Consider the following 27,934-nt stretch of genomic DNA (forward strand, 5'->3'; position numbering starts at 1 on the left):
AATGTTAAAATTTCGCTATAACATAATTGTACATATGAATGTTAAACTTCCGCTGTAAAATAATTGTACATATTTGAAATAAGAATGTAAATATTTGTAGATAATCTTTAAATTATATTTAAATTTTTATCTACAATATCCTTCTAATAATAATAATGATAAAAATAAAAATATAAGTTCAATAAAGAAAGAAAAAAAATGTGGCACTTAGTAAGGGAATAATTATGAATTCCTAAACCGGACGCCACAGAGGTAGGTATCAGATTCACATCACAATATTAAAATTTATGTTCAGTTTCTGTTAGAATGATTTTTTTTCTGCACTTCCTGACTAATGCAAAAAGATTTTCTGCATTTCTTGAGCCCACATGTATTTTTAGGATAAAATTTGGTACAAAACATTGAAAATTTTGGAACAAATGTATGATTTTTCATAACTAAATGCTTTAGATATGATAATAATATATGATTTTTGAGTACCTAAATATTTATAAAAAAATTGATGTTAATGACATGTTTTTTAGATGAAAATTTGGTACAAAACCTTAAAAATCTGGTATTAATATATGATATTTGAATACTAAATATTTCAGTTTGAGAATGATTTACTAGAAGACTTTGATTCATACAACTCTTTGTACAAACCCGATCCAGAAAGGCAGCACCCAACTAGAACTCCCAGCACTCAAGATTGCAGGCAACACCTCACAATCAGCATATTGTTTAATATATAGTATACAAAGAATACGTACACATTGTTTTACGTCTTTGTGTGAAGACCCACTCATCTAATCTTTGAAGTTCAACTCTCTCGTATATGTGTGAGTGATTGTGTATGAGGAATTTATCCTTACAATATACATCTCAAATATATCATCACACAAGGGCTTGTACTCTCAAATATCAGATTTCTTCATGCTAACTGCCCATGCTTTGAGTCTCCTTCAAAAAGCCTTTGTTGATCTTCAAGATGTTTTATTCATAGGCCCCGACAATGATATAAGTGTTAGACACAAAAATATGACCGTTAAAGAGCTCTCTGGACTGTTTCTGAATTGATATAATGTGGCCCACAAACTGATGACGTGGCAAGTACCACGAACTGATCATGTGGACAATTTCTAACGTGTCAGCGTAAAACTGGTCGATGTCTAACTGGTCAGATGGTTTGGGATTCAGTTGGTGTGCTGAAATCAGCCTTGCTGATTTCAGTTTGTGCAGAACCAGTAGATTCATCATCATTTATCAGTATCTTAAACTCTGATACAGACTTTTACTTGTGAAAATGATTTGTCATCGTCTTATCTTTCCAATGCATACTGAAGCATTTCATTCCAATAACTGAGCTGAGAGATATATCCAAAATACCACAGCTGCTCAAGCTCAACTAATTGCTGCATATCAGTGCAACTGGTCCACTGAACTGCTTCAGTTTAGAATAGATGGATTCTTATTTTGCCCAACTGATGTGAAATACGACTTGTCTCAAATTGAGTTTTCTAACCCGTTAAGTTGGCGGATTGTCTTTTGAATAATCCAGCTGAGAGATATCATCGAAATTTTGAATCTCACCAGAAATTCAGTTTGGCTAAATTCATTTCAACTGATTGCTACATATCAGCTCAATAGGTCCACTGAACTGCTTCAGTTTAGCATAGATGGATTCCGATTTTGCCCAACTGATATGAAATACGACTTGTCCCAAATTGAGTTTTCTGATCCGTCGTCTTGACGGCTGGTCATTTGGATTAAGGAACTGTGAGATATCACTAAAATACCGAAGTTAGCCATCTTTTCAGTTTGACTAAATTCGAGTTCAATTGTAATATTGAGTTAACAACTTCACACATGATTAAATATGTTAGAAACACAATAAAAAAATTTTGTTACCATCAAAATCAAGATTTTAGAGTTTCTAAACTCAACAAAAGTGGTTTGACTTCTTGGATAAATTAGGAAACTTTTATTGACATCGAGACTTGGTAATGTACTTTTACTCCATACTAAAACTGGTAGTTTTCTAAACGGTTGGAACTACATTATATTTATTGAATTGCACACTTCTCTCTGGTGGTGGTAAAAAGTAACAGACTGAAATAAATGTTTGGCAGTCAGAATATAGATGTCCTGCAGCTTGAAAGATGAGCGTACTTGGAGTGGTTGGACTTTTGACTCAGCAGGTCGGAAACCTGAAATACATCAAATTAGTTGTTGCTCCAGCAACTCGGATTATTAATCAAGCCTAAACTGTAAGTTAACATGTGAGGAAGTTACTATTCATTCTTCTATTAAAACCTTTGGCATTTGGCCTGGAAATTTCAATAGCATTTATTTAATGTTCAAATAACATATACAATTCATTTTAATTATTGATATATTTTCTTGCATATTTATGAATGGATTGATACACCATTAATGAATGGAGTCATGGACAACGGATTTCCGTCCGAAAATTGAGTCCACTGGACAACGTGGCTTCGGCCCGGAAAATGAGTCCAATGAACAACGGGTCAAAAGTCCCGGGTATATGGTTCATCTGAACAACTCGCACCGAATATTTCGGTCCGGAGAATGGTTCACTCGGCTCGTAAAAAGTGCTCAATTAGAGCCATCAATGTTAATTTATGGAATTTTCATTTATCTATTATTTCATTGCATATCATTCATAATATCTAAATTGTTATGCCTATTATTTCATGCATAATTATGATGAAGTGTTATTTAAAAGCCATATACTAATTTAAACTCACTATGTTCTCAAAGACTTAACCCTCTGTTTCTTTTCGTCTATTGTAATTTCCAGACACAGGAACCCACGAATTGGAACAAGAGGAAAATAATTGAAGCTGAAATAAGAGCATTTGAAAGTTGGGATAATCTGTTTATAAATGAATGTTAAAATTTCGCTATAACATAATTGTACATATGAATGTTAAACTTCCGCTGTAAAATAATTGTACATATTTGAAATAAGAATGTAAATATTTGTAGATAATCTTTAAATTATATTTAAATTTTTATCTACAATATCCTTCTAATAATAATAATGATAAAAATAAAAATATAAGTTCAATAAAGAAAGAAAAAAAATGTGGCACTTAGTAAGGGAATAATTATGAATTCCTAAACCGGGCGCCACAGAGGTGGTATCAGAGCCTAGGTTTCTTAGAACCTAGGTTTCTTAGAGCCTAGAGTCTAGAGACAGAAGCTTAAGGTTTATTATAATGTCATACATTAATTTTTATGTTTTCCTCATAATTGAAATATCTCTTTTCAGGATGACAGAGTCTAGTGGGCCCATAACCTTGATGATTATCATGGTCATCATTTTTTGTAGGCATGATGACCCAGTTTGCTTGTTTTGATTGTATTTTGCTTGGGTATTGTAAATATTTGAAACATGTCTTGTTTATAAATAAAACTGACTGTTTACCCTCTGACATAACTATGTACATTCATTGCAAGATATGTTCATATTTTATATTTATGTGTTTAGAATGACGTCTTCACAAAAGAGTACTCAAGCCAGAATCGGACAAGACATTCCCCCTCAAGATGACCACAACTCAGCAACTGGTGGAAATTCCAGAAACGCTCAACACGATCCCCCCTAAGAACAAAACATACAAAATATGTTTGAAATAATGCATCAATTTGTGCAGTTTTGTCAACAAAATCAACCACGACTTCATGATCAAGCTCAAGAACATCACATTGAGGCAAATGATCGAGCTCTTGAGAGATTTTTGAGATTCAAGCCGCCAAAATTTGAAGGCAAACCAGATGCGTATCAAGCAGAATCTTGGCTAAGCAAAATCAACAAAATATTCTATATTCTTAATTATTCTGAAGAACAAAAGGTAAATTTTTCCACTTACTTATTTGAAGAAGCAGCTCATAACTGGTGGCGTACAGTGGAACATAAATGGACAAAGAACCACACCCCAAAAACGTGGGAAAATTTTCTGCAAGAGTTCGAAGGTAAATATATAACTCAAGTTATATTAAATACCCGAGAACGTGAATTTATGGATTTAGTCCAAGGTGACATGACCGTAGCTCAATATGAGGCAGAATTCCACCGTCTTATACATTATGCACCACATTACATGGAAGATGAGGTAAGAAAAAGAAAAAAAATTGTTCAAGGATTAAAGCTCGATATTCGTTGGGCAACACTGTCCACAGAAGTTACCAGTTATGTCTCTGCTGTTAATCAAGCTTTACGAGTGGAAGAAGACATCAAGACACTTCTTAAAAAAGAGGAAGAAGAAAAGAAAATTAGGAAGCCCAACCTTTTTGAAGATAACAACCGGAAAAGAAAATTTGAAAAGAGAACACAACCAGTCAGGCAAGGAGAAGCTGTCAAAGGAAAAGTTCCAAAAAACAACAATAAAAAGTGTGGATATTGTGGATTACCAAATCATGAAGAAGAAAAGTGCTGGAGAAAAGGTGGGAAATGTCTTATTTGCGGAAGTGAGCAACACCGTATTCAAGATTGTCCAAAAAGAACGCAGAAGACTCAACCCACAACAAAGCCAAAGATACCTGCTCGAGCCTATGCCCTCTTACGAGACAAAGAAGAGGAAGTTGACCCCACTGCAGTTGTAGAAGGTACTGTTACCATATTATCCAGTTCTGCAAAAACTTTATTTGATCCAGAAGCTACTCATTCTTTTATCTCAAAAGTTTTTGTACGTAAATTACCACTGTTATTTGAGCAGCTACCATATAACTTCGAAATTTGCTCACCTTTAGGGACAACGATGATTACTGACATCATTTACAGAAACTGTCCCTTAAACTTCCAAGAAAAAGAATATCTAGCAGATTTGATTGAATTACATATCAAAAACTATGATATTATTCTTGGAATGGACTGGTTATATAGACATCAAGCCCAACTCAATTGCTACACAAAAGAAGTTTATCTTCAAACTTCTCATCCCATCATTTCCAAAGCTAACCATACCATGGGAATAGTATCAACCGCAGAAGCTAGAGCTATACTGAAAGACAACGGACAAGGATTTCTAGCTTATTTGATAAATAAGCCAAAAGATCAAATCAAGATCTCAGAAATCTCAGTTGTACAAGAATTTCCAGAGGTTTTTCCTGAAGAGGTCAATACTTTACCTCCTCAGAGAGACGTATAATTTTCCATTGATCTAATACCTAGAGCACAACCCAGATCTAAAACTCCATACCGAATGGCACCTTCAGAATTAAAAGAATTGAAACTTCAATTACAAGAGCTCATGGACAAGAAATACGTCCGACCTAGTACCTCGCCATGGGGTGCTCCTGTATTATTTGTCAAAAAGAAAGATGGAACTCTAAGGATGTGCATTGATTATCGAGAACTTAACAACGTTACCATCAAAAACAAATATCCTCTCCCCCATATCGAAGAATTGTTTGATGTTTTACAAGGATCTCAAGTATATTCAAAACTTGATTTGCGACAAGGATATTACCAATTGAGGATTAAGGAGGATGACATCTCCAAAACGGCTTTTAATACCCGTTATGGACACTATGAGTTTGTGGTAATGCCATTCGGATTAACCAACGCTCCTGCAGCTTTCATGGATATAATGCATCGAATATTTCAACCATTCTTGGACAAATTCGTTGTCATATTCATAGATGACATTTTGATATTTTCAAGAGTCATGAGGAACATGCTCAACATCTACGATTGATTCTCAAAACTTTGAAAGAGCATCAATTGTATGCCAAATTCAGTAAGTGAAAATTTTGGCTAGAAAAAGTGACATTTCTTGGCCACTTTATCTCTAAGAAAGGACTGGAAGTAGATCCTGCAAAAATATAAGTCATATCTCGTTGGAAACAACCAATCAACATCACAGAAATTAGAAGTTTTCTCGGTTTAGCAGGATACTACCGAAGATTCATTAAAGATTTTGCGAAAATTGATGTTCCCCTGACACAGCTAACTCGCAAAGACAACCCTTTCTTATGGAATGATGAGTGTGAGAAAAGTTTTTGCAAATTAAAAGAAATGCTTACCAGTGCACTTGTATTAGCTTTACCAGAAAGGACAGAAGGATTTGTGGTTTACACGGATGCCTCAAAAGAAGGCTTTGGATGTGTATTAATGCAAAACGATAAAGTTATTGCATATGCATCTAGAAAATTAAAGAATCACGAGTTAAATTATCCCACTCATGATCTGGAATTAGGAGCAATAGTGTTTGCATTAGCAAAATGGAGACACTACTTGTACGGTTCCACTTTTGATATTTATACAGACCACAAAAGCCTGAAGTATTTATTTACTCAAAAAGAGCTGAACATGAGGCAAAGAAGATGGATTGAATTTTGGAAGATTACGATTGTTCCATTCTTTATCAATCAGGTAAAGCTAATGTAGTGGCTGATGCTTTAAGCAGAAAGATTAGCATGGCTTGTTTGGGAATGAAAGAAGAAAGAGAATGGGTACACATCCATTCTCGTGGGCACTTGGCTGGATTGAGAATTGAACCTGAATTTCATGCCAGAATTAAGCAAAATCAAGATTTGGACCAAGAAGTTTCAAAACTCCGTACTGATACCAATTTCGTCACCAATTCACAAGGAATACTATGCTATCATGACCGTATTTGTGTGCCTAGCTCAATGAAAAAGGAAATAATGAAAAAATCACATCAGTCTCGGATAAGCATTCATCCAGGAGGATCTAAGATGTACCAAGAGATTAAAAAACACTTCTGGTGGAAAGGAATGAAACGAAATATTGCAGATTTCATTTCACAATGCCTATCTTGCCAAATGATAAAGGCTGAACATCAAAGACCAGCAGGTCTTTTGCAACCACTTCCTATACCAGAATGGAAATGAGATCAAATAACTATGGACTTTGTGACCGGATTACCCCAGCTCCTAGGAGGTTTTAATAGCATATGGGTAATCGTTGATCGTTTGACCAAGTCAGCACATTTCATACCCATAAGTCACAAATATGGGGTGGAAAAACTGGCTGAACTTTATCAGAAGGAAATTATACGGTTACATGGTATCCCCACTACCATAGTATCTGATAGAGATCCGAAGTTTACGTCAAGATTATGGAAAAAACTTCAGGAATGCCTTAGTACCAAATTAAATTTTAGCACAGCAGCACATCCGCAAACCGATGGTCAGTCTGAACGAACCATTCAAATATTGGAAGACATGCTTCGCGCATGTGTGCTGGATTCTGGGGCAAACTGGGGAAAACATTTGCCTCTAGTTGAATTTCATACAACAATAGTTATCAATCCTCAATAAAAATGGCGCCATATGAAGCATTATATGGAAGAAAATGTCGCTCTCCTCTTAACTGGGATATGGATGAATGGAGAGGCACAAAGAATGGACAAGAACGAGCAATCAGGCCTGACATTATACAAGAAGCTATCGACAAAATACATCTTATCAGGCAACGAATACAAACAGCTCAAAGTCGACAGAAGATTTATGCAGATAAAAGGCGGAAAGATTTGGAATTTGAAGTCGGAGATTTTGTATTACTAAAAGTATCACCAAGAAAAGGAATCAATCGTACTGGAAAGAAAGGAAAGTTGCATCCTCGATTTGTTGGACCTTTTGAAGTAATAGAACGAATAGGCACAGTGGCTTATCGTCTATCTCTACCTGAAAATATATCTGGTATACATAACGTATTCCACGTATCACAATTAAGGAAATGCAAAGTAGACTCAGCCCAATTAGTTGACCACCAACAGATAGATCTGGAAGAAAATCTAACATTTGAAGAACAATCTGTGAAGATTTTGGACCAAAGAATAAAGGAACTTCGTGGTCGACCAATTCAGTAGATAAAAGTCTTATGGAAAAACCACAACATTGAAGAAGCAACGTGGGAAACAGAGAAAGATATGAGATGTCAATATTCTCATTTATTCCAATAACTCTTAAATCTGGGGACCAGATTTTTAAAAGGAGGGGATATTGTGACACCCAAAAAACAAAGGTGCATAAATGCATTTTTATTAGTATAAATATTATTATTTTCACTTTTAAAAATTTATCACATTATTTTTCGGTACAAATTTTATTTGTCCAAAATATCTAGAAATACATTAAAATACATCACAATACACTTAAAAATTCATCAAGCACTATAAGGTTCCCATTCCAAAATCAAATACCCAAAATATAATAAAATGTAATAAAATAATATAATTAAACTCAACATATATGTTAAGTAATTAATTACAATAATTATTAAATTCAATATAAGATAATTAGGTTTAATAATTAGATACACGAATATGATAATATTAAGTTTGGATAAACATAACATTTTTTCATTTAATAAATAAATAATAATAATAAATTATTAAGGATAAGCTCGGAATTTCGCTATAAATACTGAACACTTTTCATTCCACAACTAACCAAACAACCGAGAGAACGAAGAAAGAAACCGAGAGAGAAGGAAGAAGGAAGAGGAGAGGAAGAAAAAATAGAGAGAAAAAGCTATACCCCTTTCCGAAAAATCCCAATAAATCACCAACTACTCACCTCATATCGTAAAGCAATATAGCACTGGAGGTGACGTAAAAAGATCGCTCAAAAACCAGAAAATCAAACAAAGACATTCCGCAAAACGGCAACGGTATCCCGTATTCAAGCTAGGTACTTTTCGCTCATTTTTCTTATAGCTACACACCAAACTAGAGGTCGGTTTGAATATAAAAGTTGTACCTCTTGTTGCATAGATGAGGTACATACCGGCCGTCGTCCCAAAATATTGCCGGAACTAACATTTTCGGAATGCCGGAGTACCTTAGTTAACCATACGGCGATATTTAATTCCGGTGTTGATCGGTTAGGAATTTGACAAAAATTTCAACGGAAGAATTAAAGATCTTCAAAAGTTACATATGATGGAAAAAAACCGGCCGCGCGTGACCGTCGGAAGGCCACTCACGCGCCGGCACCGTCGGCGCGTGTACCACACGCGCCGCCAGATCGGAGATATTCCGGTGGCCGAACGTTCCTGATGATATTTCCGACTTTTTGGCCAACTTTCGTAATGTTTGGATATACCTTCTAATTAATATGAATTTTGGAAACTTAAGTAAAAGCAACCGGGTTAAATTTTGAACAAAAAAATAATAATAATAATAATAATCTGGAAATAATCAGCTAGTTAGTTAAAAACTCTAACATATAAATATCATTCATAATATATTTTTAGGACTTGCTCCAGCAACTCGTATTATTAATCAAGCTTAAACTGTAAGTTAACATGTGAGAAAGTTACTATTCATTTTTCTATTAAAACCTTTGGCATTTGGCCTGGAAATTTCAATAGCATTTATTTAATGTTCAGATATCATATACAATTCATTTTAATTATTGATATATTTTCTTGCATATTTATGAATGGATTGATACACCATTAATGAATGGAGTCATGGACAACGGATTTCCGTCCGAAAATTGAGTCCACTGGACAACGTGGCTTCGGCCCGGAAATGAGTCCAATGAACAACGGGTCAAAAGTCCCGGGTATATGGTTCATCTGAACAACGCGCACCGAATATTTCGGTCCGGAGAATTGTTCACCCGGCTCGTAAAAAGTGCTCAATTAGAGCCATCAATGTTAATTTATGGAATTTTCATTTATCTATTATTTCATTGCATATCATTCGTAATATCTAAATTGTTATGCCTATTATTTCATGCATAATTATGATGAAGTGTTATTTAAAAGCCATATACTAATTTAAACTCACTATGTTCTCAAAGACTTAACCCTCTGTTTCTTTTCGTCTATTGTAATTTCCAGACACAGGAACCCACGAATTGGAACAAGAGGAAAATAACTGAAGCTGAAATAAGAGCATTTGAAAGTTGGGATAATCTGTTTATAAATGAATGTTAAAATTTCGCTATAACATAATTGTACATATGAATGTTAAACTTCCGCTGTAAAATAATTGTACATATTTGAAGTAAGAATGTAAATATTTGTAGACAATCTTTAAATTATATTTAAATTTTTATCTACAATATCCTTCTAATAATAATAATGATAAAAATAAAAATATAAGTTCAATAAAGAAAGAAAAAAAATGTGGCACTTAGTAAGGGAATAATTATGAATTCCTAAACCGGGCGCCACAGAGGTAGGTATCAGATTCACATCACAATATTAAAATTTATGTTCAGTTTCTGTTAGAATGATTTTTTTTCTGCACTTCCTGACTAATGCAAAAAGATTTTCTGCATTTCTTGAGCCCACATGTATTTTTAGGATAAAATTTGGTACAAAACATTGAAAATTTTGGAACAAATGTATGATTTTTCATAACTAAATGCTTTAGATATGATAATAATATATGATTTTTGAGTACCTAAACATTTATAAAAAAAATTGATGTTAATGACATGTTTTTTAGATGAAAATTTGGTACAAAACCTTAAAAATCTGGTATTAATATATGATATTTGAATACTAAATATTTCAGTTTGAGAATGATTTACTAGAAGACTTTGATTCATACAACTCTTTGTACAAACCCGATCCAGAAAGGCAGCACCCAACTAGAACTCCCAGCACTCAAGATTGCAGGCAACACCTCACAATCAGCATATTGTTTAATATATAGTATACAAAGAATACGTACACATTGTTTTACGTCTTTGTGTGAAGACCCACTCATCTAATCTTTGAAGTTCAACTCTCTCGTATATGTGTGAGTGATTGTGTATGAGGAATTTATCCTTACAATATACATCTCAAATATATCATCACACAAGGGCTTGTACTCTCAAATATCAGATTTCTTCATGCTAACTGCCCATGCTTTGAGTCTCCTTCAAAAAGCCTTTGTTGATCTTTAAGATGTTTTATTCATAGGCCCCGACAATGATATAACTGTTAGACACAAAAATATGACTGTTAAAGAGCTCTCTGGACTGTTTCTGAACTGATATAATGTGGCCCACAAACTGATGACGTGGCAAGTACCACGAACTGATCATGTGGACAATTTCTAACGTGTCAGCGTAAAAATGGTCGATGTCTAACTGGTCAGATGGTTTGGGATTCAGTTGGTGTGCTGAAATCAGCCTTGCTGATTTCAGTTTGTGCAGAACCAGTAGATTCATCATCATTTATCAGTATCTTAAACTCTGATACAGACTTTTACTTGTGAAAATGATTTGTCATCGTCTTATCTTTCCAATGCATACTGAAGCATTTCATTCCAATAACTGAGCTGAGATATATATCCAAAATACCACAGCTGCTCAAGCTCAACTAATTGCTGCATATCAGTGCAACTGGTCCACTGAACTGCTTCAGTTTAGAATAGATGGATTCTTATTTTGCCCAACTGATGTGAAATACGACTTGTCTCAAATTGAGTTTTCTAACCCACTAAGTTGGCGGATTGTCTTTTGAATAATCCAGCTGAGAGATATCATCGAAATTTTGAATCTCACCAGAAATTCAGTTTGGCTAAATTCATTTCAACTGATTGCTACATATCAGCTCAATAGGTCCACTGAACTGCTTCAGTTTAGCATAGATGGATTCCGATTTTGCCCAACTGATATGAAATACGACTTGTCCCAAATTGAGTTTTCTGATCCGTCGTCTTGACGGCTGGTCATTTGGATTAAGGAACTGTGAGATATCACCAAAATACCGAAGTTAGCCAGCTTTTCAGTTTGACTAAATTCGAGTTCAATTGTAATATTGAGTTAACAACTTCACACATGATTAAATATGTTAGAAACACAATAAAAAAATTTTGTTACCATCAAAATCAAGATTTTAAAGTTTCTAAACTCAACAAAAGTGGTTTGACTTCTTGGATAAATTATGAAACTTTTTGTGACATCGAGAGTTGGTAATGTACTTTTACTCCATACTAAAACTGGTAGTTTTCTAAACGGTTGGAACTACATTATATTTATTGAATTGCACACTTCTCTCTGGTGGTGGTAAAAGGTAACAGACTGAAATAAATGTTTGGCAGTCAGAATATAGATGTCCTGCAGCTTGAAAGATGAGCATACTTGGAGTGGTTGGACTTTTGTCTCAGCGGTCGGAAACCTGAAATACATCAAATTAGTTGTTGGTTTCTGAAACAGTTTGATGATGTTATTTTTTCCATTACCAAAACTTTAGGATAAAAATTGTTGTAACAGTTATCTTAAACGGACCGGTGGTCGAACCGATTTACTATGAAAAACGGTTCAATTGGTCGAACCGATTGAATCGACGATCATATAAAATAATAATATAATATATTAAATAATATATTTTAAATTTTAAATTTTAAATATCTTAAATATGTATAAAAATAATAAAAATATTTTATGAAATATATTTATATCTATATTTATAAAAAATAAATAAATCAAAAAACTTCTAATATTACTAAAATAATATTTTTAATAAAGTTCAAAATCTAAATAATCATATATATATAATTTTAAATTTTAAATTAAATATAAGAAATAATTTTTTTAAAAGAAAATAAAAAAATAAAAATTTTAAAAATTAAAGGGTGAATCGGTCAGACCGATTTTTAATTGGTTCACCAATTCTAGACTAGTCCAACCGGTTCTTGATTGGTTTGATTGTAAAAATGGTTGATGATGAAAATTTTGAGAATTTAGGGGATATACTTCACATTTTATAGAATTTCAATGTCTTTTATTTCACTAAAATTTCGATTTGGGATAATGCTTATTATTTTCCAAGCATGAAAGATAATATGGATTGTCTCACATAAAAATTGCAATAAAATAGAAAGGAATACAAGACTATAAAATTAGAAGTATATCCCTTAATTGTTTTGGCTAATATTTAAAATGTGGAATCAATTATTTATAATTTTATTATTATTAAATTTTTATTTATAAAATTATATATATATATAAACATTTTGGGTGGCAAGCGCGCTAGGCCGCCTAACCCACAGCCCTTATTTGGTCGGGTTAGGTTAAGAAATTCTTAACTCGCCAGAAGTTGGGCTGGCTCGCGGGCCAACCCACCATAGATGATGTTAGACCCTTTAGTTTTGATGATAACAAATAACAATTTATTGTGTTAGATCAAACTACCTTTTGCACTGTACTACAGGCACTCAACCGCTTCGGTAGAATCTGTTCGACCGCCTCTTGCACATTAGTATGTGGAAAACTACTCAACCGTTCATTGTATCCAAGAATATCTATAAATAGTTGAGTCAGACTAATGTGCAAAACTATTCAACCGTTCATTGTATCCAAGAATATCTATAAATAGTTGAGTCAGCACACCTTACAAAGATCTTACGTGTAACGCCCCAGATTCGACGACTGTCCTCACTGTACCAAGACGAGTCTTTTCAGCGTGCTTATGTCCTCACTCACACGCACCCTAAAAAACTTCCCAGGGGGTCACCCATCCCAAAATTTCCCCAAGTCAAGCACGCTTAACTTTGGAGTTCTTATATGATGAGCTACCGAAAAGAAGATGCACCTTCGTGATATGAGTAGTACATGTCAATTTTTTAAGCCCTCTTCAACTGTACAGTCCATTACATTGAACAGTCTCGGAATCCCTCTCATTCCGGTGTGGGATCGGTTCATTCATGTTCCCTCCACCTAGAAGCCTGCCAGGAGCCGCTCATTGTCCGTGCAACCTCATGGCACCGGCGATCACCCCCCGCCCTCTTCGGCCCCGGGCCTCACATTACGTACTTTCGGATACATTGGTAGACTGACAATACCCAACAAATAAGATGTCAAAAAATCAGAAGCTTTCCACAAAAGTCTACGAATAGAGTTAGTTACTTTATGTTGTCAGTGGCCGTTTTTTCTCACATTTGATGTATGCCTATCTGCTCATTAAAATAAATATACGATAAAGTAAGAAAGGACGACGACATAAATGTCTTTGCGTTAATGCCCACTTAATGAGCTACAGTCGAACATTTAATGAAAAAATACATAAGATAATATATATATAGAAAATGATAGGAAGAGCATATCATATAGACGATTCAAGCTTACATTCTTAAAAAGACTTCGAAGTACTTATCACTTTGATACTTACTTGCTGCTCATCAGCCCTCGCTCCAAAGAATAATTATTCAGATCATCAAGGATCTTCAAGGGTTTCTGTCAAACTACTCGATTGTTTCTTGCCAAGATCGTTTGAGAAGTTTATTGACAATTTGAGTCAAATGATTCATCATCTTATCTATATATTTGTTGTTAAAATGTGTATCTCAACCGTTGTAATAAGTTATTAAGAGTTTTAATTTAGGTAGTTGATAAGTTTTAAAGTTGAAACGAGTTATTATATTTTGTAAAACCAAAGTCTTCTAGTAAAATCCTTCTATAAGTGGAAGAAGGGAAGATGTAGGAGCTTGAGTCTACGAACATCTATAAACATCACTTGTGTTATTTCCTTCCTGCATTTACTTATCTTGTTTAAATTGCATTAATTGAATAAATAAGTCATAAGATTCATCGGACCGTTTCTTTACAATTTGTGGCCTCACCGTTTCTTAAGAAGTCGAGAAAATCTGGTCTTGATATTTAATACCATCAAGACGGGTCGAACTATTTGACAGAGTTTAGAAAAAAATATTAGAAGAGTTAATTCATACCTCTCTAAACCCTAACCAATCCTAACATACGGGTTTTTATAGGCCGGCCCAACCCAGTCAGGACGGCCTATTTGACAGTACTACAAATGCATATTTCATGAGCCAAATGGCAGTGAAGCCCAAATTTAATTGAAACTATATCATCATTGAAACCAGGTATTTATATGAGAGACTTGCTTATAAATCTCCAACAAAATAGTTAAATATATGTTCGGTATTTGTTAGACTAAAATTTTTTCCGAGTCCCTGATTCACACAAATAATGTTTCTCCACTCTCTGGGTTCACAATTATTTTTCTGGATGAAATTGTGTCTAAAAATGATTGAAAATTGGAGCATATATATGATATTGCAGAATAAATTATTTTAGATCATGTACAAAAAATAAAATTTTGAGTATAAAATTGAAACAACTATATTAATATCAATACTTTCTATATTTGTTTGTGTGCTCAAATATGATATAATAGTACTCGATATCAAAGATTTTATACCGAAATGTCATATATCAATACCACATTTGTAATATTTTGTATAATTTTTTATTCGAAAAACACATGTGTACATACCAAATTTTTTTATACATGTTTGGGCACTCAAAATCATATACTACTGTCAGATTTGAAATATTTAATACTCAAATATTATATTTTAAAGGTTGTGTACCGAATTTTTTTCTGAAAAACGTGTAATCAATGTCAAAATTTGTTATATATATTTGAGTATTAAAAAATCATATATTATTATCATGTCTAAAATGTTTATTTGGAAAGTATTGTGTTAATGCAATTTTTTTTAATATTAATACCATATTTTCAAAGAGGAAACCCTAGTGTTCCGAAAGTGTAACAAAGTTTCCTCCTTGGTTCATACTATACAATAAGCCTTTGTGTTTTTTTTTTGTTTAATGAGTTTCCAGTTTATGATATCCGAAATTATAATCCAATTACCAAATAATTTAAACATCTTTAAAACTATATCAAATTGAAAAAAAAAATTAGAAATGGAAATTTAATCTAAAGAAAAATAGATATGAATTAGTTCATTGTCGAGTATAGGTCTCTAACTTGACAACAAAAAGACTTTTTACATTTTTTTGTATAACAAACTTGCATTAACATGATATTCTCAAGTCTTGATATTCATCGTCAGAAAGCCAAGCAGATAGAACACTCTGCAACCATTGACAATGTAGATAAAATATGACTTACTAATTGATGAGCTACAACATTTGCGGTTATATGCATATGATTAAAGGAGATGACATTAGCAAAAAGATCATTGATCTCCATGTTTAGAACTCCAACCGAATCCCGATCCCAAGCTGAATCATCGCTAGTTCTGCTCGTTTCACCGAGCTTGGATATCTAATCAAATCAACTTTATCCCCTAAGACGATCCCCTGAGAATCAAGAACCACGACCCCAACACTGCACTGCAGGGGCGGAGCCAGGATTCAAAATTACTTGGGGCTGACTCTGTCTCATACTGTATTTAATAAAATAAATAATTAATTAAAATATTAAAAATAAAAAATATGTCAACATTGACTTCATGAAAATATATAACAATAGTATTTAATATTTAATATCTTAAAAAACATGGAACTAAAATACTACTGAAGTTGTGCTCTTCGATTCTTCTTAGAATAAAAGCCATTAATTATTAAATAGTTATCAATTTTTTCAACCAAATCTCATTCAGTGTAGATTACCATAGAATCTCCGAAAAACTCTGCTTCCATCTTGTTACGAAGAGCTGTTTTAGTAAGTTTCATTACTGAAAATGTTCGTTTCGTTGTTGCTGTAGAAACGGGGAGAGTTAAAACACAACGAATCAACATGTCAATTAAATAAATATATCAGATTCGATAAATAAGTAAACAACGTAGATAAAAATGTATAAATCACATGTTAATCAAATCGTAGGTTCTTGACTTATTTGTATCAATTAATCTTCGACATAATCCAGAAATAGTTGATAAATTCTGAAATCTTTCATGGCCAGCAACATCAAGTTTATAGTGATCCAATTGCATTCTCAAGTGATGCAAATATTGTGAATCGAAATCAAGATAATATAATTTTTCAACAAGTCGATAATATGATCAACATTAAGAAGCTTAAAGTTTTTTTAGGTTCCAAAGCACACTAAGTTTAAGAAATTCAACTGCCTCATCCTTGAATATATTATTAAGCACTTCAACTTGAAATTATATTGCAGCTGTAAATACATCAAATCGATAGTGGTGCTCAACTGTGATTGAATCATTTTGTTGACAAGAACAACATGTACCAGATTTATAACGAGCTTCCATGTGAGGTATCTCAATGTCATACTTGACACAAACTTCTTTCACATGACTAAGTAGGAGATCAAATCCTTCTTCTCTCAAAGAAAAGCAAAGTTTTAGTCGTTGAAACATAATCCATTACACTTAAAAATATCTAGAGATTTCTCTTGCAATGCTCGATAAAGCAAATTTGTTATACCCATTATCTTATGCATCAAGTGTAATATGAATATGAAATCAAAGGACTTCATCGCAATCAATGCACCACTAGCTCCACCACAAATGGAATTAGAAGCTCCATCATTCACCATATTTTCTAACACGTTAATCACAGAGCTATACATATCAATCATGCTACAAAGTGATCGAAATTAGAACTCCAACGAGTCTTTCCAGGTCGTAATAAATTTCCAAATTGATTATATCCTCTACCTGTATCACTTTCACCAGTAGCTACCAAATGCGCAACTTTAATTCTTTGAGCAGAATGTAACTCACTGTGCCGTTTAGGAAATGCATTGATGAGATTACAAATTGAATTCAATTTTGAAAAGAATAACCAAATGGATACCTCTTTTTCAGCAGCTGCAGTTAATGCTAGTTGAAGTCGATGGACAAAACAATGCACATAATATGCACACGAGCAATCTTTCAAGAAAAGAGCTTGTAATCCATTCCAAGAACAACGCATATTGCTAGCACCATCATATCCCTGTCCACGCATGTTGTAGATATGCAAGTCATAATGACCATGTGCATCAGATATTTCGATATTTCTTTATTAAATGTTGCAGCAGTTGTATCTGTCACGTGTACAATGACAAAGAACCGCTCTCGTAAAAAGCCTTCAGTAACCACAAATATTAATACAGTAGCAATCTGCTCCTTGTTTGATGCATCTCTCGTTTCATCAACTAAAATGTATAATTTATCATCCCCAATGTCTTTATGAATCTTGGCTCTCACTTGGTTGGAAATGATATTCAAGACATCTTTCTGAATATCAGGTGAAGTATACTTTGTATGTAAGGCCCATGGGTCTGCCCTTTTTGGATCCTGCAATCACAACCCTCATGATAGCTCATGTGACAGTTACTCACAGAACTCTCTACCCCTGGCAGTAGAGTACGTGCATCCCCAGGTTTCGTTCTCAAGACCTCCAGGCTAAGTACTTAGATCCTAGAAATCTGGTACCAACCCAATAGTTTGAAATAAAGCATAGCCCAACCCAGCTCCACCCCTGCTGCAATGGTTCTTTACCCTATCGAATCGACTTTAAACAAGAAACACTCCTTAAACAAGCTTCTTGGAACATCTCCAGTGATGGAACAACCCACCCAATTCGTATAGGTTGCTTCCAACCAGAATCAACGTGCTTTTTCTTACGTACCTCATGCCAAATTGCCCAAGTCATCATTGCAAAAGCTTCCATTCCTCCCCCCCACCTCTCCCCTCGCGCAAAACTGCTAGGCCACATTCAAGAAAAGAAGCCCTTTGAAGTTTGCTTAAGATTTTGAAGACCGTTTGCTTCCAGAGGACTTCGACTTCATGGCAAAAAGAAGATGCGGTAGCTAGCATTAGCACGACTCAATCTGCACAAAGAACAAATTCCATTAATGAGAACATGTTCCGACAACATTATATGTGAAATAGTTTCTTTTCTAACATTTTGAAATCATACATTGACCTCGAGTTTGATACTCAATCATGACAAATCTCTCTCCAAGTCGAATATTTAAAAAAATCTAAGATTTAGTTTGGGAGTTGAGATTTGGAAGTCAAAAAAAGGGAAAGGAAATTTAAAAATTTTGGACGTTTGGGATATTCAAATAGAAGAAAAAGAAAGGAAAATTTAATATGGATTTAGAAGAAACAAATTTCCTTCCAAATGTGAGTATAAATGGAAGGAAAAATAATTTTTTTAAATTTTATTCTCAATTTCTTTTTTCCTTTTCTCTTTCCATTATTTTTTCTCTCAACTTCCAAACTAAGCCTAAAAAAGTTTTATTCACTTCCGATTTTAATTTTCTAAATATTATATTATTTATTCACTTTGACGGAATTTATGTATTATATAATTCAAGCCATCGAAAGTGATTTTTTTAAAAAATTTTAAAAAAGCTCTTCAAACCAAGAGGTCAAAGCTTTGTGTGCGTCAGTGCGTGTATATATATATAGGCGACCTATTGTATCCTGCAAAATCATTTCACCTTTTTCTTCTCCTCACTCGGCTGTTCTCTATTTCTTCCTCTCTTTCTGAATCCCATTTCATCATCATTATATATGTATATATATATAGCTGTTCTCTATTTCTACTTCTCTTTCTGAATCCCATTTCATCATCATTATATATATATATATATGTAGACACACACACACACACACACAAACCAAACATATAAACCATTCGTATCTACATATACAGTTTGTTTATGATTATTTTGTCACAGAAAAAATTAAATCTTTAGGTGTTTTTCTAAAGATTAGATCAGCAAAATGGTGGAAACGAGGCGGAGCTCTTCTTCTAAGCGCCATCTTTCACTTTCTTCTCCACCATCTTCTTTGCCTATCGGGAAACGACCCAAGGTTTGATTTTTTTCAATTTGCTTTTTTTTTTCCAGTTTCGGGTTTCTGTGGTTTTTAATTTCTGTTGGGTTTTTGTGCGCACAGTTGTCAGAGGCGTCTTCTTTATTTAAGAATGATTCGGTGTCTGCGGAGGAAGAGGTGGGTCCGGCGGCGGCGGGAAATGAATTTGCTAGAAATGATGGTGGATCGGATGAGCTTGCCGAAGGTGGCTGCCTAGAGAAATTAGAAGCTGTGGGGGCGGAGAAACCTCCGGAAGTGGTAGTTGAAAGTGAGACTTTAGTTTCTTTGCTTAGGTGTGATATTTATGCTGCATGTGGATTCATTTTTTCTAGTTCTGTTTTTTATGACTTTTTTATGTAAATCCTTGGGTGTTCTTGATGTTTTTTTTGGCAAATTATTGAGTTCTTTCATGAAGTTTTCGCTAATTCTTGAGTTTACTCTATGATTATTTTTGGTGAATTATTGAATTTTTCAGTGCGAATTGTGTGCTGTAAATGTAGGTAATTCTTTGATTGATGTGGAGAAAGTAAATTCCATTGTGCCGGTAGAGAATGGGAGGAAGAAAAGTCAAATGAAATATAATGCTGGAGTTGCATGGGGAAAACTTATTTCACAGTGCTCGCAGGTAGGCTTATGCTTATTCAATCAATTTCATGATATTTCTCATTCTTTATTTTGATAAAATTTCATACTGACACTTTACTGCAAAATACAATCCAGAATCCGCATGTTGTTATGCAGAGGCCTACTTTCACTGTTGGCCAAGGTAATCAATTTGACTTGCGGGTGCGTGATGCAGAAGTTAGTAAATCCTTGTGTTGTCTGAAACAAATTGAGACAGAGGTAAATTTTATTTATTTTCTTGTAGTTACCTTTAGGGGTGTGACAATGGGAAGATTTGGCAGTCATCCCTCAGTTGAAAAAACAATTTTGTGTTAATTTTTTAAAAGTGCAAATTTTGTCATCAGGTCATTGAATACCCGCTTCCCTGGGTTTTTGTATTTGAAAATATTTGTCCCCGTTCAGATTTTTATTGATTTGATGCCTATTGTGACATCAATTATTGTTGATCCTTAGGGAGGGATATCACTTACTTTACTTGAAACTACTGGAAAGAGTGGTTCTGTCAAAGTCAATGGAAAATATTATTCTAAGGATTCCACCATTTACCTCAATGGAGGTGATGAGGTGGTTTTTAGCTCGACTGGGGAGCATTCTTATGTATCCTTTTGCCAAGATATAATTTCTGAGTTGCAGTATTTCTTAATAGATAGAATGTTTTGTGTATTTTTTTAACCTTACACCTGTCACTGCTTCCTCAACTTGTATCAGCAACAGTTTTCCTTGACTTAGTATCAGATTTTTCAGCAACTTTCCAATGACACTAGTTCTGCTATTAGTCTGCTGCCTTCAGCAAGCATGCTAGAATCCCATGGCAAGCCAATAAAAGGATTACAAACCGAGGCAAGATCAGGAGATCCTTCTGCTGTGGCTGTTGCATCGACACTTGCATCACTGTCTAATTTTCGGGAAGAACTTTCTCTTGTTCCTCCATTACATAACAGCGAAGGTGTACAACAAGATTATGAATCGCCAACACTGCCTTTTCCTTGTGGGGTGTCAGAGAATCGTTTGGAGGATACCGTAATGAAGGAGGATGACTGTTTAGAGGATACCGTAATGAAGGACACCTCTGACCGAGAATATGGTCCTTTGCTATCAGTTCGTGAGAAGAAAAGTGTTCCATCTCCTGATGTTGTCAATGGAAGTTTAAATCGTGACACACGGAGTGGGGAGATTGATATTGAAAACAATGACTTTAGACCAATTATGCAGGCTCTCGCTGGTTCGACAGTTTCTAAGTATGACATAAGTAGCAGCATATCTAAAATCCTCGATGAGCATAGGAAATTTGTAGATCGACAGAAGGGTACTGACCCTCCTATTTCAGTATCATCAAGGCGCCAAGCATTTAAAGATGGCTTACAACAAGGACTACTTGATTGCAAAAATTGTGGCATTTCATTTGAAAACTTTCCATATTACCTAAGGTAAATCAATCTAATTATTTGTCAATGTCTTGTTATCTTTATACCTTCCTTCATCTCTGTCTGCACTTCCCCTGACCGATGGAACCAATCAAATTTATAGTTATAGAGGCATATTAAATATGTGATATTAACTTCAATACTCATTGAAAGGCTGAGGCTTCTGTTAACATGCTGGCTGTTGAAGTATGTGAACAAATGCATCTATTTGTATAAACCTTGCTTTCTTCTTCAAAAATGGCTTATAAAGTCTAAGTGAGACCAGTTGTTTGATTGAGATGAGTTTATATTCAATATTTATGGCTATGTGTAACTTGAATTGTTTAATTCTACATATGAAACGATCTATTGACTCAAAGGTTTGAACGTGAAAATTTCTGACTTACTGTTACTGTAATTTGAATGTGTGGTTAGTGCACCCTGTTTTTTAACCTTTTCTTTTGCTTTGGCGTAGACTATCATTATTCCTTTTACCATATTTGGTTTTTCCTTCTTTGTTGTGTGAGTTTTAGCAATTTGTATGACTTTTGACAGTGAAGCCACGAAGAATGCCCTCATTGGATCGACATACGTACATTTGAAGTGTAGCGAATTTGCAAAATTTGCTGCAGATCTTCCGACAGCGTGTGCAAGAATTTTATTATCGGGTCCTGCAGGTATAGCCCTGCATTTTCTGTTATATTATTGTTATTTTCTTTTCCTTCTTGATTGTGTCTGATTTTCTTTCAGGTTCTGAAATATATCAGCAAACCTTGATTAAGGCACTTGCTCAATATTTTGGTGCGAAGCTCCTAGTAGTTGATTCCATTATACTGCCTGGGGTAAGCTTCCACCATTCTTATTCGCAAGTGTGTATATCTGTCTGTTTCCTTGATCAAGCAGTTCGTCTTATTTTGTTGTAAAATTTTTCTTTTTATATTCATTACAACAATAAAGTTTATTCAGGTACCAACTACAGGGGTGACTGATTATATAAAGGAAAGTTCAGAGCCTGAGAGAGCATGTGTATATGCTAGACGGACATCACTACGGCTAAAGAAACCAGCATCAAGTGTAGAGAGAGATAATACTGGTGGTTCTATCATAAGCTCCCAGACTCCACCTAAGCAAGCAGCATATACGGCTTCATCGAAAAACCATGTTTTCAAGAAAGGTATCTCGTTCAAAGCCTTTATTGTTGGTTTGTTAAGTGTGAGTTGGGAACCATATTCTGTTTGATCAATTGCTTTATTTTGTTTGCAGGTGATCGGGTGAAATATGTGGGTTCGTTACTGTCAGGGTCTTCAGTGAGGTAAATAAGCTACATTCTAAAACAAAGCCATAATGTGACAAATTTGAAGTGATATCATCTCTATTTTTAAGTTTTTGTTATGTTCACTAACAAATTTGGCCATAAATATCAATGGACATTGGCTTTCTGATTTCTAGAAGTTCCTTGAAAATTCTCATTTTCTGCAATGTGTGTGCGTGTTCTGGAATTTTCTTCATTAAAACCCTCCAGGTGATCTCATTATCAGTTGCACCTGTCTGTGATGAGTGCTGGTGAAAAGGTGGAGGTTATTCAATGTTTCTTCTCAGTGTTTCACTTGTCATACATCTTGATTTTTAGAAAATGCAGCTTTAGTAATTTGATGAGTATGATGTTTGATACTTACACAACTTTTTTGATGCCCTGAACAGATTATGGTATTGCACTAATTGACACGCTTATGTTCTTATGTGCATCTGGTATAACACATGTTCTGTGCAGGGGTCCAATTTATGGTTACAGAGGCAAGGTTGTACTTCCCTCTAAGGAAAGTACTTCAAAAATTGGGGTTAGATTCGATAAAACAATCCCAGATGGTACTAATCTTGGGGGCCTTTGTGAAGAAGATCACGGTTATCTTTGTGCCGGTATTTGTTTGCTTTTTGTTTCTGATCTTTCATTTTATACCCTTGAACATATCATCAATCCTGTTTTTGTCGGGGGTTTTTTCAATGCAGCCTACCTATTATGCCTTGATAGCTCCATTGAGGATTTTGATAAGTTTGCCATAAATGAACTCTTCGAGGTAAACATTTTGCTTATAGTTTTATTTTGCAACTCTATAAAAAACTTATTCTTGGCTCTACTTCTCTGTTGAAAGGAAAAATACGAATAATTGTTGAAATTTTACAGGTCGCTTCTCTGGAAAGTAAAAGTTCTCCGTTAATTTTGTTTGTAAAAGACATTGAAAAGTCTGTGGTGGGAAGTTCTGCAGCCTATGCATTGCTCAAAACTAAACTCGAAAATTTACCGGAAAATCTTGTGGTAATAGCTTCTCATACTCAGACAGAAAACAAAAAGGAGAATGTAAGTTAAGTGTTATTTAACGTTTTTATTTTCCATTCGTCTCGTAGAATTAACATTAAACAAACTACCATGTGCTCCAGTCCCATCCTGATGGATTGCTATTCACAAAATTTGGAAGCAACCAAACTGCGTTGCTCGACTTTACCTTTCCGGTAAGTCAAATAGAAAATGTCTACTTTCATTCTGTTTAAATGTGTATTTAAGTTTATTTAACAACCAATCAGAGATACAAAGTTGAGAAGATGATATTTGGCCATGCATGTTTTCGTCGTCTGATTTACTTATCCTAGATTACACATGAAACTGAATGAGTTGTTGTCCTTGATGTAGTTTAAATTTTATTTTATTTTTCAAGGATAAATTTGGTAGACTGAACGATAGAAGTAAAGAAACTCCAAAAACAGCGAAGCAACTCAACCGTCTTTTCCCTAACAAAGTGACCATACAGATTCCTCAGGTAATCAAATGTTGGTTTCTATTTAATATGTAAGTCTATCGTTCAAATTCTAAGCAGGCTGTGAAAGTTGTTAAACTTTGACAGGATGAAACAGTACTATCGGACTGGAAAATGCAGTTGGATCGAGACATTGAAACAATGAAATCACAGTCAAATATTGTTAGCATTCGCTCCGTGAGTCACCTCTGTCTACTTCCCCTTTTTCTTGGGTACTCCCGTTACTTCATTTACACGAGAGTCTAAAATGCGGCAAGAACCCATGGAGTGATCCATGTGTTTATTTTTTGTATAGAGCAACATGACGTTAGTTTATAATTTTGAAATTTTGTTTGATTAACAATTTGCTGGGATATGCTTGCACTTTGATGTGAATTTTATAATTTTTTAGCATGTTATGTTATTCTATTTTGTCATCTATAGCGCAACAATTGGCTGGTGGTAATATCGCTACTCTTTAGTAAAATGTGGATTGATAATTTTAATTATAAAACATTGTAAATTCTCTCTCCAGTTTTATGTTGTATGACCGAATTATTTACCATATGATTTTAAGCTATGATTAAACTCGTTATCTATGTTCACATTACACGTTGAGTCTCTTTTTCATTTTCTTGTATGAATTCAGGTTATAAGTCGAGTTGGTCTCCTATGCCCTGATTTGGAAACTTTGATCATCAAAGACCAAGCTTTGACTAGTGAAAGTCAGTTGATATCACACGACTTAGAACTTCAAATTAGAGACACCGTCTACTTGAATCTTCTTTTAACACTATTGACTTGGTGTTGATAGGTGTTGAGAAAATAATTGGCTGGGCTCTATGTTATCACTTGATGCATTGTTCTAAGGTTTCTCTCAAAGAGTCAAAACTTGTCATTTCAAGCGAGAGGTGATTTTTTTTTACAAGAGTTTCACACTTAATTACAAAACTGAAAATCAGAATAACTGGAGATGTAAGAAAGGAAAAATGACTAGCTGGTTTGGTTAGGCTCTTATTCATTTTGCTCTTTTGCTTTATATTGCAGTATCAGTTATGGGCTCAACATTCTGCTGGGTCTTCCAAATGAAAACAAGAGTTTGAAAAAATCTCTTAAGGTGAAAATTGCTGCCCCTCTAACTTACATATATAAAATAATTAACTTGATGGTTTCCAATTGTTTCATACAACCTGGGAAGGTGAATGACTGCTTTATTTTCAGGATGTGGTTACTGAAAATGAATTTGAGAAGAGAATCCTCAGTGAGGTTATCCCACCTGGTGATATTGGTGTTACTTTTGATGACATCGGGGCGTTAGAAAATGTGAAAGAGACTTTGAAGGAATTGGTGATGTTGCCACTTCAAAGACCAGAATTGTTCAGCAAAGGACAGTTGACAAAAGTAATTGAATTTTACTTATAGTGCATCTTTAGAAGTTTAGTCAATCCTCAACTATTGCTTTCGCAGCCATGCAAAGGAATATTGCTATTTGGACCACCTGGCACTGGTAAAACAATGCTAGCAAAAGCTGTTGCAACTGAAGCTGGTGCAAACTTCATCAACATATCGATGTCAAGCATCACGTCAAAAGTACATTATTGTTTGTGCTTCGAGTTGTAATCTTTCTTGCCCGTTTTTCTTTTTTGTTTTGATGATCAACATGTTCTACTTTTGTCAATAGTGGTTTGGTGAAGCAGAAAAATATGTGAAAGCAGTCTTCATGTTAGCTAGCAAAATTTCCCCTAGCGTTATTTTTGTGGATGAGGTTGGTATAATTCACCGATGTTTATTTTATTTTTCTCCTCAGCTTTTTCGTACTTCTTACTTGTATATGTTGCCATAGGTTGACAGCATGCTAGGCAGACGTGAAAATTCTGGAGAGCACGAAGCAATGCGCAAGATGAAGAACGAATTTATGGTGAACTGGGATGGTCTACGCACAAAGGACAAGGAACGAGTATTAGTGCTTGCCGCCACAAATAGACCTTTCGATCTTGACGAGGCTGTAATTAGGAGGCTCCCTCGGAGGTCCTTTTGCTGCTCGACCACTGAAATCTCTTTAGCGATTTACCAAACCATAAAGAAATAGGTTTTGATGTATTTAGGCAAAGGGAAACCAACTTTCACCTAATTTGTTTACATCTTGTACAGGCTGATGGTCAACTTGCCAGACTCTAGGAACCGAGAAAAAATTTTGAAGGTGATATTAGCCAAGGAAGAGTTGGATCCAAAATTTGATATCGAAGCAGTTGCTAAAATGACAGAAGGGTATTCGGGAAGTGATTTAAAGGTTGGCGCACCACTGTATATCACGGAACTTCGGGACTTTTATTTAAGCTTACTATTTTATCAACGACTGCTATTCTATGTATTACTTAACAACTTCCTTAATTTTCACTTTTTTTCCCAGAATCTCTGTGTAATGACTGCACATCGCCCCATTAGAGAAATTTTGGAGAAGGAGAAGAAGGTTTGCGCTCTGTCCTCATGAAGCTTTCAGGGCTATACCAATATTTGGGTTTCATGTTCTATCTAATGTGTCAAAATGATATGAAATAATATAGGAGAAAGCGTTGGCTCAATTAGAGAACAGGCCATTGCCAGCATTGCGTAGCAGCTCGGATATCCGTCCTCTGAGTATGGATGATTTTAAAGTTGCACATGATCAGGTATATTCACGGGAACCAGGGAATGTTGGGGCATCATCTAAAGTTACTCGTTATGGACACACTGCTTACCAAATGCAATTGGTGTTGTTCAACCTTCACTAGATGTCATCATTAATAAATCCATGTCCTTCTAAACAAGAATGTAGTATCTCATAAACCCGTACGAGGAACTGAAAACTATGTTGGTATTTTGTCATCAAAATGCAGGTACGTGCAAGCGTTTCGTGTGACTCACAAAACATGAACGAGCTCCTACAGTGGAACGACCAGTATGGAGAAGGTGGATCAAGAAAGAAGCAATCACTTAGCTACTTTATGTAGAGAAAGACTTTGTATATCTAATCGCCAACCATTTTCTTTTCCTTTGGGAAAATCTGTATTCTGTAGCTTTTGTAAATGTCTAACTTTTGAAGACTTAAAACGAAGTCTTGAGAATTCATGCGCAACTTTTTATGTTTCGTGCACTTCTTTGTTGCATTCCAAAAATATTTAGTTTGTATGTTCATTATGAAACAATTCACTCTTTTGAGTAATTCATTGTCTAATAATTGTGACTTGTGCTTCTAAACTTGACTCATCCGATAATATTCCAAAACCGGTCTAATCCAAAAAACTACAAGATTGGTTCGATTCTACTACCTTAGAATTCGGAATTGGTTTAATGTAATCCGAAGTTGGTCGGGTAACATAACACGTTTAGCATATATTTCAGAAATGTCTAATTTCATTCGAAGATAACACAATTAAATTTCATTGTTGTGCAACTAATGGAGGTACAATTAATGAGCACGTATTTGTTGAAAACATAAAAAATGGAAGATGCGTTTTGAAAATTTGCAAATGGAAGGAAATTTTTTATACGCGGTTTCACACCTACAGGGAGCTATATAAATAGAGCTCTCTTCCCTCATTCTGA

The 27,934-nt window shown here is 34.6% G+C and overlaps 2 protein-coding genes across 4 annotated transcripts; both read left to right on the top strand.

Annotated features, from left to right (window-relative positions):
- Positions 1–3,644: 3,644 nt before the first annotated feature.
- On the top strand, positions 3,645–5,156 carry LOC142556842 (uncharacterized). The gene has a single exon (XM_075668347.1). The coding sequence runs from the start codon at positions 3,645–3,647 to the stop codon at positions 5,154–5,156; it is 1,512 nt and encodes a 503-aa protein (XP_075524462.1).
- Positions 5,157–19,165: 14,009 nt separating this feature from the next.
- LOC142556611 (uncharacterized) lies at positions 19,166–27,457 on the top strand. Of its 3 annotated transcripts, XM_075668085.1 has the most exons (27): positions 19,166–19,533; positions 19,618–19,801; positions 20,034–20,158; positions 20,254–20,376; positions 20,611–20,754; positions 20,893–21,584; positions 22,116–22,237; positions 22,311–22,402; positions 22,527–22,734; positions 22,824–22,872; positions 23,332–23,477; positions 23,568–23,635; positions 23,743–23,916; positions 23,997–24,068; positions 24,272–24,373; positions 24,458–24,547; positions 24,999–25,074; positions 25,164–25,260; positions 25,397–25,466; positions 25,571–25,750; positions 25,817–25,939; positions 26,031–26,114; positions 26,193–26,377; positions 26,501–26,639; positions 26,760–26,819; positions 26,914–27,018; positions 27,226–27,457. In XM_075668085.1, the coding sequence occupies exons 1-27, from the start codon at positions 19,444–19,446 to the stop codon at positions 27,337–27,339; spliced, it is 3,714 nt and encodes a 1,237-aa protein (XP_075524200.1). In that variant the 5' UTR covers positions 19,166–19,443; the 3' UTR covers positions 27,340–27,457. The 3 variants fall into 3 exon arrangements, with proteins under 3 accessions (XP_075524200.1, XP_075524201.1, XP_075524202.1); XM_075668087.1 differs by lacking the exon at positions 19,166–19,533 and having other exon boundaries at positions 19,634–19,826; XM_075668086.1 differs by lacking the exons at positions 24,999–25,074; positions 25,164–25,260 and having other exon boundaries at positions 24,458–24,522.
- Positions 27,458–27,934: the final 477 nt, after the last annotated feature.

This window comes from Primulina tabacum, chromosome 9 (assembly GCF_025594145.1).
Source record: "Primulina tabacum isolate GXHZ01 chromosome 9, ASM2559414v2, whole genome shotgun sequence".
Lineage (NCBI taxonomy): Eukaryota > Viridiplantae > Streptophyta > Magnoliopsida > Lamiales > Gesneriaceae > Primulina > Primulina tabacum.

Excerpts from the sequence above, each read along its gene's own strand:
- LOC142556842 (XM_075668347.1), top strand. The coding sequence starts at position 3,645 with ATGCATCAATTTGTGCAGTTTTGTCAACAAAATCAACCACGACTTCAT.
- LOC142556611 (XM_075668085.1), top strand. The coding sequence starts at position 19,444 with ATGGTGGAAACGAGGCGGAGCTCTTCTTCTAAGCGCCATCTTTCACTT. Across the intron at positions 22,238-22,310 it reads TTTATTATCGGGTCCTGCAG|GTTCTGAAATATATCAGCAA; the intron begins GTATAGCCCTGC and ends ATTTTCTTTCAG. Across the intron at positions 24,374-24,457 it reads TGACCATACAGATTCCTCAG|GATGAAACAGTACTATCGGA; the intron begins GTAATCAAATGT and ends AAACTTTGACAG.